Here is a 13,015-nt window from a genome sequence, read left to right on the forward strand (position 1 = left end):
ATAAACTGTTGTGTCCTCATGGTGGTCTCTGAGGCCCTGCCTTTCACTGAAGAGGAAATGAGACTTGTAATCAGTTCCATTGTTTAACTTGTGGAACCTTCGCTTTGATGCCGTGAGCACAGAGCTGCTGTTGGGGATGACCACATAGTCTGGAGGTAGACGGCGGGGCCAGTGGCAGGACAGTGAGACCGTACCAAACGCCGTAGACCTGGATGCTGAAGATGACTAAAATGGTTAATTTTATGTTCTGTGTATTACACCACAATTTAAGAATATTATTTTTCCCCATGGTTGCTGCAGAGGTATGGTCCGAGTGATCCTGGGTCCTGAGTCCCTGGGGTCTTAGGTCGGGATCGTTGCATTTATAGCATGGTGGGGACTGAGCCCTCCATGCATGTGTGTCCCTTGAGAACATGTGTGCTGATGTGTACGCCAGCCTGGGAGGGTCGGCATGGCGAACGCTCCCGCCACCGCCTCCGCGGCGTGCCTATTGTTGCCTGGGGTCTGTAGGACACTCCAGCTTGTTGAGGCTGTCCTGCCATCCTTGGTGGGTGAGGAACGCTTCAAGATGGATGCTGATGCCTCCAGTTCTTACAATCAGCAGAGGGTGTGAATGCACACGTTTTGTTTCCAGCTTGATGTGCTTGCTATGAAAGCCGTCCCTTCCGTGTGCCTCCAGCCCCTGGCCTAGTGAATAAGAAGCTGGTGGGGAGGCTGTGTTAGCAAGTGTGGTAAGACTCCCAGAACGGAGCATGTGGAACTACTGACGGGACAGGTGGGGACAGGACAGCTCTGATGCCTTCTTTTCTTTTTTTTTTTTTAAGATCTTATTTATTTAAGAGAGAGAAAGTATAAGCGGGGGAAAGGGGCACAGAGAGAGGGAGAAGCAGACTCCCCAGTGAGCAGGGAGCAGGGGCTTGATCCCAGGACCCTGGGATCATGACCTGAGTGGAAGTCAGAACGCTTAATGACTGAGCCACCCAGACACCACCGCCACCCCCCACAGTTTCTTCTTTCATGGCCTTTTATGTACATTCTTTCTTCCTTTCCAAAAAAGCCCCCCTGAGTTACCTTCCCGGCTTGTGTTCAGTTCACGACTCTTGGGTCGGTGCCCCCTTCTTCATTTGTATTTGAGCCTTTTCAGGGCAGAATAGATAATCTTTTTCTGTCTTCAACTCACCTTTTCATCTCACTTAGAATTTTAAATAAATTTACATATATCATCTCATTTTTTTCCAATACAGTCGTGAAATTACAAAATCTGTCTGAAGGATGGCAGCTACCAGGCATACATACCCACACAGCCACCTTACTGCTCATGGCAGACATAACTAGCCGATTACCATGCCCCTCCTGCTGAGCCTCCCAAGGCCGGCACAGAAATGTCACTGACTGGCCATCTCTGTTGGTCTCTTATCCGACTTTGTGCTTTAGCCTCTAGGAAGTCGTTTGTGTTTGAGCTGAACGAATGTGCCTCCAGCCGCATCCTGAAGCTAGAGAAGGAAAACCAGAGCCTCCAGAGCACCATTCAGGGGCTGCGGGACGCGTCCCTGGCATTGGAGGAGAACAGCCTGAAGTGCGGGGAGCTGGAGAAGGAGAACCACCAGCTCAGCAAGAAGGTAACCCCAGCCAGGGGTGGGTGACCTCCTCCCCCAGCCCTTGTCTGTAGTGTACAGCAGGCAGAGCACATAGGGGTAGCAAGCACGCACAGCCCAGGAGAGAGGCTGACTGCGGTGCAGCCACAGTCAGTTATAAGAGAGGGACAGGAAGGTCATCGACAAGAGTTAAGAGGCAGTGGGGCTCATCCCTGCACCACTTCTTTGAGGGTGTGGCCCACATGTGACTTGACCTCGGCGTGCCCTGTTGTCTTCATCTGTGAAATGGGGTTAACGGGGATTGTAAGGATGATAGGACTTACTGTAGGTCAAGGGTCTGGCACAGAGTAAGTGCACTATTAAAAAGCATAGGATGGGACATGGGAGAGGAAGCAGCGATATAAGTCACACGTGTGAGTGTGTGTGTGTGTATGCGACACAGGTGGACAGTTTTAGGGCATTGTTGGTGGTAAAACAAGGTCAGAGCTCAGTTTCTCTTGGATTATGGGATGAGGAAGAAGAGAAGGCTGAATTGTGTTTGCCTTGCAGGACAACTGCTGGGTCTTCTATTTAGCACAGCAGAGCCCAGACCTCTGGGAGGACAGACACAAGCTTGCCAACTGTCTTTGCTCTGTGGTGACAAGGACCCCAGTTAATGCCAGGGTGTGTGAGGGGGCCGTTGAGAGCTCCCCCGCGTGTTGGTCCCGTGTTGGTCCCAGGGCTTCCGGCCTTCTCACCCACACGGTATGGCACAGATGCTATGTGGACTCTGAGCACACCTGCTTCCGGATCCCATTGGGGGGAGAGGGTGGGGAAGCTCTCGCTTGCCGACCCGCTGTGCAGGATGGCTGCTTTGGGGGTGCAGGGGTCCATCCTGCACACAGGTCCCGCCGGCCTCGTGTACGGAGGCTGCATTGGCAGAGGGTGGGGGCTGCAGGCCAGAGACCAGGCACCCCGGTCCTGGCTCTCCCGGCACTTCCTCGCTGGGTGAGGCGTGGCTAGAACTGTCTCTCCGGTCCCCTCCGGGGGCCTCCCAGCTCCAGCACTCACCCTCCTCCTCCCTTTGAAGGCTTGTGTGCTCTGCAGCCTGCTGGGTGCCGGATACTTGGTGGTCTCCCGGAGGACAATGGGAAGCACCCCCTCTCAAGCCCTGGCTCCTCGTGCAAGTGGAAGGCACTGAGACGGTTTGGGGTTTTAGATTCACGGGGGCCTAGCACAGGAATGTCTTTATAAATGGCAATTTGATCTCAGCCAAGATTAAAAAAAAAATTGACCTTTAGAGAGATGAGAACCTTTGACTCTGCAGGTCCTCGTGGTCAGCCATAGAAAAGCTGCAGGGTAATCTCGCTGGCCCAGCTCCCAGCTGGCCTCCAAGGCCACCACTCACACTTCCCTCTGCCCTCGGGGTCCGCCCCAGAATGCCCCCCCCGCCCCCTGCTGCTGCAGACAGGACTGGCGGTGGGGGCTGCCTGCCCAGCGTTACTCCTGAGCCCCCGTCTCTCGCCCCTCCCCATTTCCTCTTGCATCAGTTCCCCAGGGGACACCCCCTCCCCAGCCACAGCCCATGGGAAACGTGTCTTGGCACAGCATTCCCGGTGCAAAGGAGGTGCCCCTATTCCCAGACTGGAGCCCTCTGTGTCTGGTGTCGGGATCCCCGGAAAAAGGTCCTCCTGCCCCCCAGAACGCCTCTCCTCCCTATTCTGCTCAGCCTGTCCAGGGCCTGGCTGGATCTGTTCTGACCTGGCTCGAGTGGTTATGTTCTTTCCTTTCCCCAGCCTTGGTCACCTCACCCTGCTGTCCTCTCTGTGGGCTGTGTTTCAGCTACCAGCTGGCATTTCTTGGCCCATAGGTGAACCACCAACCTGGCAGAGCCCCACAAGGGACACAGCCCTGACGCTGACTTTCCTGGAGGTAGTCCAGACAGCATAGCATAGGACGGACACGGGCCAGCGGAGACACAGTGACCTGGAGGCCCAGACCCCTGGTGCCAGCCTGGCTTTCCCCGCCATCCCGAGTATAGGCCAGGCTGTAAGCTTGCTTAGGTTTGCAATGTCTATGGGAAACATCGTTCCCCAAAGTTAATATTCTCCCTCTCACTCATGGAACTTCCACGACGTTAAAGAAACCATCTCCCTCTGGTGATTGTAACTTTGTGTCATGGTCATGAGAGTTTGTGCCTTGAGCCGAGAGGTAAAGAATCCTTATGTCCAGAGGAAGGGGGCAACCCTTTGGGGGAGCACAGAACCCCACGGCTGAGAGGAAAGTCCCTGGCACCCACATACCCTGGGAGCCCACAGCCTGAGCGGGGTCTTGAGGAAGGACAGAAGGTCCTCTCTGGGCTGGCAGGATGGCAGCGAGCTCCGCCAGGGTCACTGTGGTCCCTCCGGGATGAATAAGAATCGGGGTTCCAGTTTCATGGCAGAAAGAACCAGAAAGGGAGAAAGAGGACAGTGAGCATCCAGCAGGGATGGGGGAAATCACGTCTTCAGACTAGAAGCCTCTCTCTGGGAGAGAAGGGACAGTGAGGTAGATTAACGGTGAGCTCGGGGGTGAGCTGAGAAGGCACAGGCCCCCGGACTGTGCACAGACCCCACCAGGGCTGGGGTGGCCCACTGGTGTGCGTCCTAGCTCTGACTGGTGTTCGCTGTAAGGCTTTGGGTGAGTCACTGAGCTCCTCCTGCCCAGAGTTGCCCTCTGTGTGCTGACTGGTCGTAACCGCCCGCACGCTCTCAGGAAGGTCAGCTGACATGGGCACACCAGACACGGGCCCGTTGTCTGCTGAGTGCTCCGTGCTGGTAGAAGCTCGTGAAGGTGGACGCCTCTGGCCCCGTGTCCGTTAGAGAGACTTGCTCCTGGTCCTGTTGCTAGGAGCAAGGGACCAGATCCTGAACCCTGGTCCCTCTGACTCCAGTCCCTGCCCTTTTCCCAACTCCTGTCTGCAGTGATAAGGAGTTGGTGTCAGCAGGAAGGGCCGGCAGCCCCCTTGAAACCCTCGAGCTGCCAACGGCCCGCTAAGTCAGCTTCTGCCTCTACCACGCTCCCTGGGCATGGAGCAAAACTGTGACAAGCTGGAGCTAGATGGCTCATGTTTAGGAAGCCCGGGCACTGGTGGGGCCCAGCAGGAGAGCTTGGTGCCCAGGAGGGGCTTGGGTGGTCGACCGGGCAAGATGAAACGTGGTCTGGCCTGGGGCAGGCGATGGGCACGTGGAGTGGGGAGCAGCACGGGCAGACAGGACACGACTCGGGGACAAACTTACCTGGAGGGTGCAGGAGGAAGGAGAGATGCGTCAGAAGACGGCTCCAAGCAGCTGTGTGAACAGGAGTGTCATCGACCCAGGCGGCAGTCGAGGGGGAGGGAGAGGGACGAGGGTGAGCTGGAGGTTCTTGCAGGGCATCAGGCCGTAGTGGCTGGTGGCCCCTGGAGCATGGAGTCCGACCCTCGCGTGGGTGGACAAGGCCTGAGACGGAGGCGAGGGACCTGGAGGAGGCTGAGAACACAGCAGCGAGGCTGAGGAGGACTTGGCGCCCAGGACCTTCCCCTCCTCCCCGAGCCGAAAGTGCAAGGTGTGGGCTCAGGACTGAGATCGCTACGGAACACCGTCAGGATGGTTTTTTTTCCTCGAGAAGAGACCTAGTAGAGTATTCTGCGAAGCTGATGGGTTTGGGTTTGTCCTAAAGCGGAGCTCGCCTTGTAAGTCTGACTCGTGCACGGGCTGGGTCTTTGGGCTCCACAGATTGAGAAGTTACAGACGCAGCTGGAGAGGGAAAAGCAGAGCAACCAGGATTTGGAGACCCTCAGTGAGGAGCTGATCAGAGAGAAGGAGCAGCTGCAGAGTGACATGGAGAGCCTGAAGGCTGACAGAGCCAGGCAGGTAGGTGTCTCCGGGACGGATGCTCCCACCCTCAACAGGGCACATCTGGGATTCCAGCCATTTCCTGGTAGTGGATGAGCGACACATGGGTCACCGCTTGCCCAGCTGAGCTGCTCCCCAAACCAGCGATTCTTGAACTGACCGTGGAGGAGCAGGTGGTCAGAGTTTGCCTCCCAGGGGACACCGGCTGTCCTGGTTTTGATTGTCGTGATTGGGAGGAGGGGAGAGAAGGGGCTGATGGCACGTGGGTGGAGGTCAGAACGGCTACCAGATGTCCTGCAATGCACAGGACAAGGAGCTGACCCAGCTGCAGGCGTTCACAGCGTCCTAGCAGATAGCCCGGGCCAGCCTCCAGGCTTTATTTGGCTCACACCACAAGAAGTCCCAGGGTGGGCAACCCAGGGCTGGTGCAGTGGCTCGGGGATGCCAGCCAGAAGCCAGGTCTCTCTCTTCCCGCTCTGCCACCCCCGAGCTCTGGGCAGTAAGGAGGTCATGATGCCCAAGGTACATGTCCTGTGGCGTGCTGGGCATGTTAGAGGCACAGAGCTGACAGTCACCCTGAGCCCTGCAGGATGAGGGGGAGCCAGGGGTGGTAAAGGTTGGTGTTGGGTGGGGGCGTTGAGGATGGTGAATGTTCGAGGCAGAGAGAAGATCCCCTGCAGTGTCTTCTGGGGGAGAGTGGTGTAAGTAAGGTGTAAGGCCACAGGCAGACGGGCCCAGGTCGTGGGGGTCCCACCGGCCAGGGTGAAAGGTACCAGGGAAATCTCGTCCATTCTTTTGAATCAGAGGGAGAGCTATGGCTTGCATTTCTGAATCACTCGGGCTGCTGTGGGTGTGTTTTGGCTTGAACAAAGTCACGAGTGCCCTATACCTGCTATCCACACCAGCCCCCTGGGAAGCAGCGAGACAGCTCTGGGTGCTGTCTCGGGGGCCTGAACTTGAGTCTCCCGGTTTGAACCCGGATCACTGAACGACATCCGTGTAGCCACTGTGTCATTCATGCCCGTTCTGTTTCTCCGCAGATCAAGGTCCTCGAGCAAGAGAAGGATCGTCTCAACCAGGCAGTGTGGTCGCTGCGGGAGAGATCGCAGGTCAGCAGTGAGGCCCGCGCGAAGGACATCGAAAAGGAGAACAAAGCCCTCCACCAGACGGTGACGGAGACCAGCAGCAGACTCAGCAAGCTGGAGTTCGAGAAGCAGCAGCTGCACAAGGACTTCGAGCAGGTGAAGGAGAAGGTGGAGCGGGTGGAGGAGCTGGAGAGGGAGCTGCACCGGCTGGAGAAGGAGAACGAGAAGCTGGCCAAGAAGGTGGCCTCCCTGAAGACCGCCACCGAGAAGGCGGACGCCCTGGAGCGCGAGAGTCGGGGCCTGGCGCTTGAGAACCGGCAGCTGAGGAAGTCACTGGACACCCTGCAGAACGTGTCGGTGCAGCTCGAGGGTCTAGAGCGGGACAACAAGCAGCTGGACGAGGAGAACCTGGAGCTGCGCCGCATGGTGGAGACCCTGCGCTTCACCAGCGCCAAGATGGCGCAGATCGAGCGCGAGAACCAGGAGCTGGAGCGGGAGAAGGAGGAGCTGCGCAAAAACGTGGAGCTGCTCAAGGCCCTGAGCAAGAAGTCGGAGCGCCTGGAGCTCAGCTACCAGGGCGTGAGCGCCGAGAACCTGCGGCTGCAGCAGACGCTGGAGAGCAGCGGCCAGAAGGCCCAGGCCCTGGAGCAGGAGCTCAGGGAGCTGGAGGCTGAAAACCAGGCCCTGCAGCGCGACCTGGAGGCCCTCCGGCTCGCCAACAAGCAGCTGGAGAGGTCGGAGAAGGACCGGAAGGCCCTGGAGCAGGAGGTGGCCCAGCTGGAGAAGGACAAGAAGCTGCTGGAGAAGGAGGCCAAGCGGCTGTGGCAGCAGGTGGAGCTCAAGGACGCGGTCTTGGACGACAGCACCGCCAAGCTGTCCGCGGCCGAGAAGGAGAGCCGCGCCCTGGACAAGGAGCTGGCCCGCTGCAGGGACGCGGCCAGCAAGCTGAAGGAGCTGGAGAGGGACAACAGGGACCTCACCAAGCAAGTCACCGTGCACACGCGGACGCTGACGACCCTGCGAGAGGTGAGCTGCTGCGGGCAGGTGGGCCGGCGGGCGCAGGGGCAGGGGCACGCCGTGGGGTGTGCCTCCCAAACTGAAGTAGGACTGTGTGTGTCGTCCCTGGTGCTACCCGGGATGGTGTCTGCGGGGACGAGAATGAAGGGGGATGTCACCTGTTACAGTCTCCCTGCCCAGAGCTGACCACCACTCCCAGTCTGGCTCACTTGGTCCCATCACCTCCCGTGGGCGTTTGCACATGTACATGCTTGACACCTCCTTTCCTGCATCCTAATCTCTTTTCCCTTTCACTTCCTATAACTTTTCTCAGTGTAGCGAGTAAGCTTTAAGCCATGGGTTTCTAATGGCTGCGAAATATTAATTCTGTAGATCCTGTAGATTGACTGCAATTACTTTTTGGACATTTAGGTGGTTTTCCGATTTTTTTCTTTTTTTTTTCATTTTTTTTTTCATTTTTTTCATTATTTTAAAAAACACTGGACATCTTTACACACACATCTCTCTTTTCAGCCTGTGTTCCTAGAAGTGAAACTATGGCATCTAAGGGTATGAGCATTTTAAAGTTTCTTACTATGTCTGTGTCCTCCTTTTTCCCCAGTATTTATCCCCCAGGTCACCTGGGTATTCCTTCAGGATTTGGGTAGGGGAATAAACTACTTTTGGGAATGACTCAGATATCCACAGGGTGCGGTACAGAAGTCAGGTCTCATGCTCAGACTCAAAAGTGAGTCTGGCAGCTCGGTTTTGCCACCTGGTGGCGTGGCCGTCCTGTGGCCTCAGGTGGATAAGGGAGAGCGTGAGTGAGAGGGACTACACTTTGCTGTCCAGAACTCGGTCACCCAGCCATGTCTGGCTGCAGGTCAGGGGAGGAGATGTGCATTAGCTGTGTGCCAGGGGAGAAAAGGAAGTAGGTTTGGAAGTAGATTTGGGGACCACACAGTCATCTCCATGTCCTAAAAGGAGTATAGACGATGATGCAGGCAGGTCTGTATACTGTGGGGGGAGACACACAACATGAGTACCACCCCTCATCCCTGTCTCTGTGAGCTTCACATCAGTTACACTGAGGTCACAGACAAGCCCAGAATCATAGCAGCTCCTCACCCCTGGCTGACTTCTCACTCACGAAAGTCCAGGTGCGCACCCCCACCCCCACCCCCCGGGACCCTGCCATCTGTGCTGTGACTCCGCAGTCCAGGCTGCTTGGACGAATGGCTCCACCCCTCCTCCCCCAGCACAGGGCCTAGGCAGTCACCGCGGAAGGAGAGAGGCTCTGTGCTGTGGCCTGCGGTGACCCAGGGCACGTCCTCCTGCAACTTGCTGGCCACAACTACCCACCAACTGCTGGGTAGCTGGGAAATTTGGGGAAGCAGATGGAACGTTTGGCGAGCCCCACTCCGTTACTGCCATCGCAGGCCTGAGGATTTGCTGTTGGGGAGGGGGCGGCGGCTCACATGCCAGTAGCTGTGGCACCAGGCAGAGAGCAGTACCTGCCTGGAGAGCTCCTGAGACACGTGGGAGGAAGCTGGGCCTCCAGGAAGGGACCCACCTAAAAGAGAGCCCCACTTTGGCAAAGTGAACCAAAACCAAGGTGGTGGTGGTGGTGGTGGTTGTTTTAAGATTTTATTTATTTATTTGACAGAGATACAGCAAAAGAGGGAACACAGGCAGGGAAAGTGGGAGAGGGAGAAGTAGGCTTCCCGCTGAGCTGGGAGCCCGATGTGGGGCTTGATCCCTGGATTCTGGGATCATGACCCAAGCCAAAGGCAGACGCTTAATGACTGAGCCACACATGTACCCCCAAACCAGGATTTAAAGTAAAATCTTTTTCCTCCTAGTACTTCTTGCAGAGAATTTGCAATAGGAAAAAGTATTTCTTCCATGACTCCACAGAAAAAGGCAGGCATGTCAGAATCCAGGCCTCCTCCTCCAAGGTCAACGGAAATGGTATTGCAGACACACGTCCTGGACACATTACCATGTAGTCTGGTCACCTTCAGTGCGAGGAGGCTGGGAACGTGTCTCTCCCCTGCACTTTGGAAGACATCCCTGGGGTTCATCTGTCCCCCCTGAACTGTCAGCTCAGCCCTCATGACGCCTGAGTCAGCTGTGACTCTGGAAAGCAGCTGCTCAGGCTTGAGAAGGGGCCCATGCCAGGCCCTCCCCGCTGGGCTTCCATCCCACCCACGTCCTCTCCCCATCCTCTCCCTGTCCTGGCAGGACCTGGTGCTGGAGAAGCTGAAGAGCCAGCAGCTGAGCAGCGAGCTGGACAAGCTGAGCCAGGGGCTGGAGAAGGTCGGCCTCCACAAGGACCTGCTGCTGCAGGATGAGAGCAGCCACGGCAACACGTGAGCACCCCCCTGCTGTGGTCTGTGGGCCCTCTCAGCGCATGCTGCATGCCCCCAGCTCCAGAGCTCAGTTCACTCTTCACAACCTGGGCCTTGCATGTGGTCTCTGGAAGAGGCTGGCGTCCCTTATGGGACAGGGCTTCTTCCTGGAGAGTCCCGGGGAGGAGTGCGAGGAGACTCTCTTGTCCAGTGGGAAGGCTTCTTAATTGCTTTAAAATAGATTTTTTTAGAGTCAGTTTTGAGTTCAAAGCAAAATTAAGGGGAAGATACAGAGAGTTCCTGAATGCTCGCTGCCCTGCCCAGGAATAACCTCCCCCGTATCCGTAAGACCCCACCAGAGTGGTGCACCTGTTACACTCGCTGTGTCCCCATCGACCCTTCATCCCCCAGTGCCCGCAGTGAACTGTAGGGTTCACTCGATGGTGCACTTCCATGGGTGTTGACGCAGGTGTGCAGCCCGGGTCTACTTACAGGATCCTACAGACTCGTTTCATAGCCCCACATGTCCTCTGTGCTCTGCCTACTTATTTGTTCCTCTCTCCTCCACCCCAGCCCTTGAATTGTGAAAAAATTAACTATTGTGAACTTTGCCTGCAATTCTTTTCCAAAACGATCTCATTTTCCAAGGGAATCCAATATCATGGACTTTTGCAGAGACCTAGAGTCCCAGCTCCACGTGATGGGTGACGTGGCACCCTGTTGGTGTGGCAAAAGGGCCACGCAGACTTACCACTTACCTAGCTTGCGCTGTGATCTTGGGCAAATTGCTTAACCATTCTTTGACTCGGTTTCCCCATCTGTAAAATGGCCACGATAATCCCTCCCTAAGAAATCTGCTTGTAGAACTGCCGCAGTGACATTTTATTTGAAGCTGTCATGGGTGTGTGTCTGTGGAGAATCCTGGGGAGGGCTCTGGATGATGGCTTGTCGCTCTTACGGTTCTTCTGGGCCAAATGCTGCAGAATTACAAAGGAAACCGGCTCAGTGGGGGAGACAGGTGTTGGCAGTTCGGAGATTGGGAGCCTGTGAGCAGAAGAGACAGATAAAAGCTACTGTATATTTGTATTTTTCAGAAAATGCAATATTTTGGAGGGCAGAAATGAGTCAGCACTAAAAACAACATTAGCCATGAAAGAAGAAAAGATTGTGTTCTTGGAAGCACAGATGGAAGAGAAAGCCAGCCTGAACCGCCAGTTACAGAATGAACTCCAGGTGGTAAGATGTGACCCCTTTCCGGGCCAGCTGTGAGTCCCAGCCATGAGGCCCCTGCCTCACCTTCTCCAGCCCCTCACCTGGGTGGCAGAGGGGTGGTTGGATGCCCATCTTCCAGAGAAGATGTGCTGACCCACGGGGTTCTGAGCGGGGCTGCCATCAGGATCATACGCATCAGGGCTGGGTGGAACCAGAGTGAGCCAGAGGCCTGGGGGCAGAGGAGGCCGAGTCCAGAGCAGCTTTGAGTCTGTTAGGCAGGATCTGGGACACTGGCAAGAATCGGCATGAGACAGCATCAGGACCAAGAAAGACCTAGAGCCCCAGGGGCACCCTGAGATGGGACAAGTGTGGGTGCACGGGGGCTTGGTCAGGATGTCCACTCCTGGAACATATGTGGTTTCCAGCTTTCCTTCTTGAAGCCTTGGCGCAGTTCTTGGCTGTGTGATTGAGTAAGGAATCTAGAGAAAAAGAGTTCTCGGGCTGGAAGCGACTTTATAACCTCCCCTGGTCCATATTCCCCAGACTCGCCTCCATGTTGTGGAGTGGGCTGCTGAGGCTTAGGGAAGCAAGAAGACTGGAGTTGGGACTGAGACAGATTTCTGGAAGGAGAAAGGGGGAGGAGGGGATGGGCTGTGGGCCTTCCCCACAGAGCAAGAGCCAGGTGTCAGGCTCATCCCTAATGCCAGGTGAGGAGTCGGGGATGCTGAGGAATTGGGTTCGCTGTGGGACTGTCCTCTAGCAGTGGACACAGAGCTCTGAGCCGGCCTCTTCCTGCCCCAAGTCTGCTTTCCTGTTCCCACACCCCGCAGCTGAAGACAGAGTGTGAGATCCTCAGGCAGAACCAGGAGGAAGGCAAGCACTTACAGAACTCTTTCAAACACCCTGTGGAGACTTTGGTCACCGGCCACCAGGGGAAGGAGCCCTGGGGGCCCAGCCACAAGGAGGCCACCATGGAGCTGCTCCGAGTGAAGGACCGGGCCATCGAGCTGGAGCGGAATGTGAGTGGGCTGCCCCTGCTGCCTTGGTTCAGAGAGAGAGTGCAAGACGCTGTGCCCTAGTGATTGTCCCACCAATAGGCTGCCATTCGTGGGAAGGACCCAGGAGGTCAGAATCTGCTGAGATTTATCCAGATCTAGTTGAATACCTTTCCGTTGTTTTTTTTTTTTTTTTTAAAGATTTTATTTATTTGACAGATGCACAAGAAGGGGGAGAGGCGGGGGAGAAGCATACTCTCCGCTGAGCTGGGAGCCCGATGCAGAACTCGATCCCAGGACCCCAGGATCATGACCTGAGCTGAAGGCAGACGTTTAACAGTGCTTAACAGCCACCCAGGTGCCCCTTCTCTAGTTGAATACTTCTTAAGCTGTCCCGGCAAGTTCTACAATCTCCTTTTCATTTGAGATCCCTTTGCCCTTTCTACTGGAAAGGTGTGCATCACATTTTCCCACAGTGAATCCAACTGCCTGCCCATCAGACTTGGTCTGCAGCTGGTACACCAGTCCTCCATCTCCACGGTGCTTTCCCAGGGGTTGCCAAAGCATGGCCTGCCACCTGTTTTTGTCAATAAAGTTTTATTGGACCAGAGACATGCCCTTTATTTACATACTTTGTGGGTTTGTCTTCCCACCATAGTGGTGGCAGAGGTAACTGGTTGGAATGGCCACCACGTGCCTGGCAAACCCCAAAATTCAATCTGTCCCTTTACAGAAGAAGTTTGCCGGTGCACGTCTAATCCCCTGATGCTGTTTGACTCTGTCAACAACCTTGTGAAGGAGGTAGTCAGGATTTTCACCATTGGCAGATGAGAAAGTTGAGATAGAGTTTAAGAGACTTGACCCTATGGGGCATCTGGGTGGCTCAGATTGTTAGGCATCTGCCTTCAGCTCAAGCCATGATTTTCA

The 13,015-nt window shown here is 55.8% G+C and overlaps 1 protein-coding gene across 1 annotated transcript in view; it reads left to right on the plus strand.

The window, feature by feature from the left end:
• Nucleotides 1-13,015, plus strand: part of CCDC88C (coiled-coil domain containing 88C) — a 126,390-nt gene that overhangs the window by 80,694 nt on the left and 32,681 nt on the right. The window contains exons 13-18 of the mRNA XM_080809124.1: nt 1,435-1,619; nt 5,330-5,467; nt 6,490-7,560; nt 9,775-9,902; nt 10,976-11,117; nt 11,924-12,112. Of these exons, the coding sequence (XP_080665250.1) occupies nt 1,435-1,619; nt 5,330-5,467; nt 6,490-7,560; nt 9,775-9,902; nt 10,976-11,117; nt 11,924-12,112 (1,853 nt within the window). The remainder of the gene's footprint in view (nt 1-1,434; nt 1,620-5,329; nt 5,468-6,489; nt 7,561-9,774; nt 9,903-10,975; nt 11,118-11,923; nt 12,113-13,015) is intronic.

The sequence above is a fragment of the Martes martes genome (assembly GCF_963455335.1).
Source record: "Martes martes genome assembly, chromosome: 7".
Classification (NCBI taxonomy): Eukaryota; Metazoa; Chordata; class Mammalia; order Carnivora; family Mustelidae; genus Martes; species Martes martes.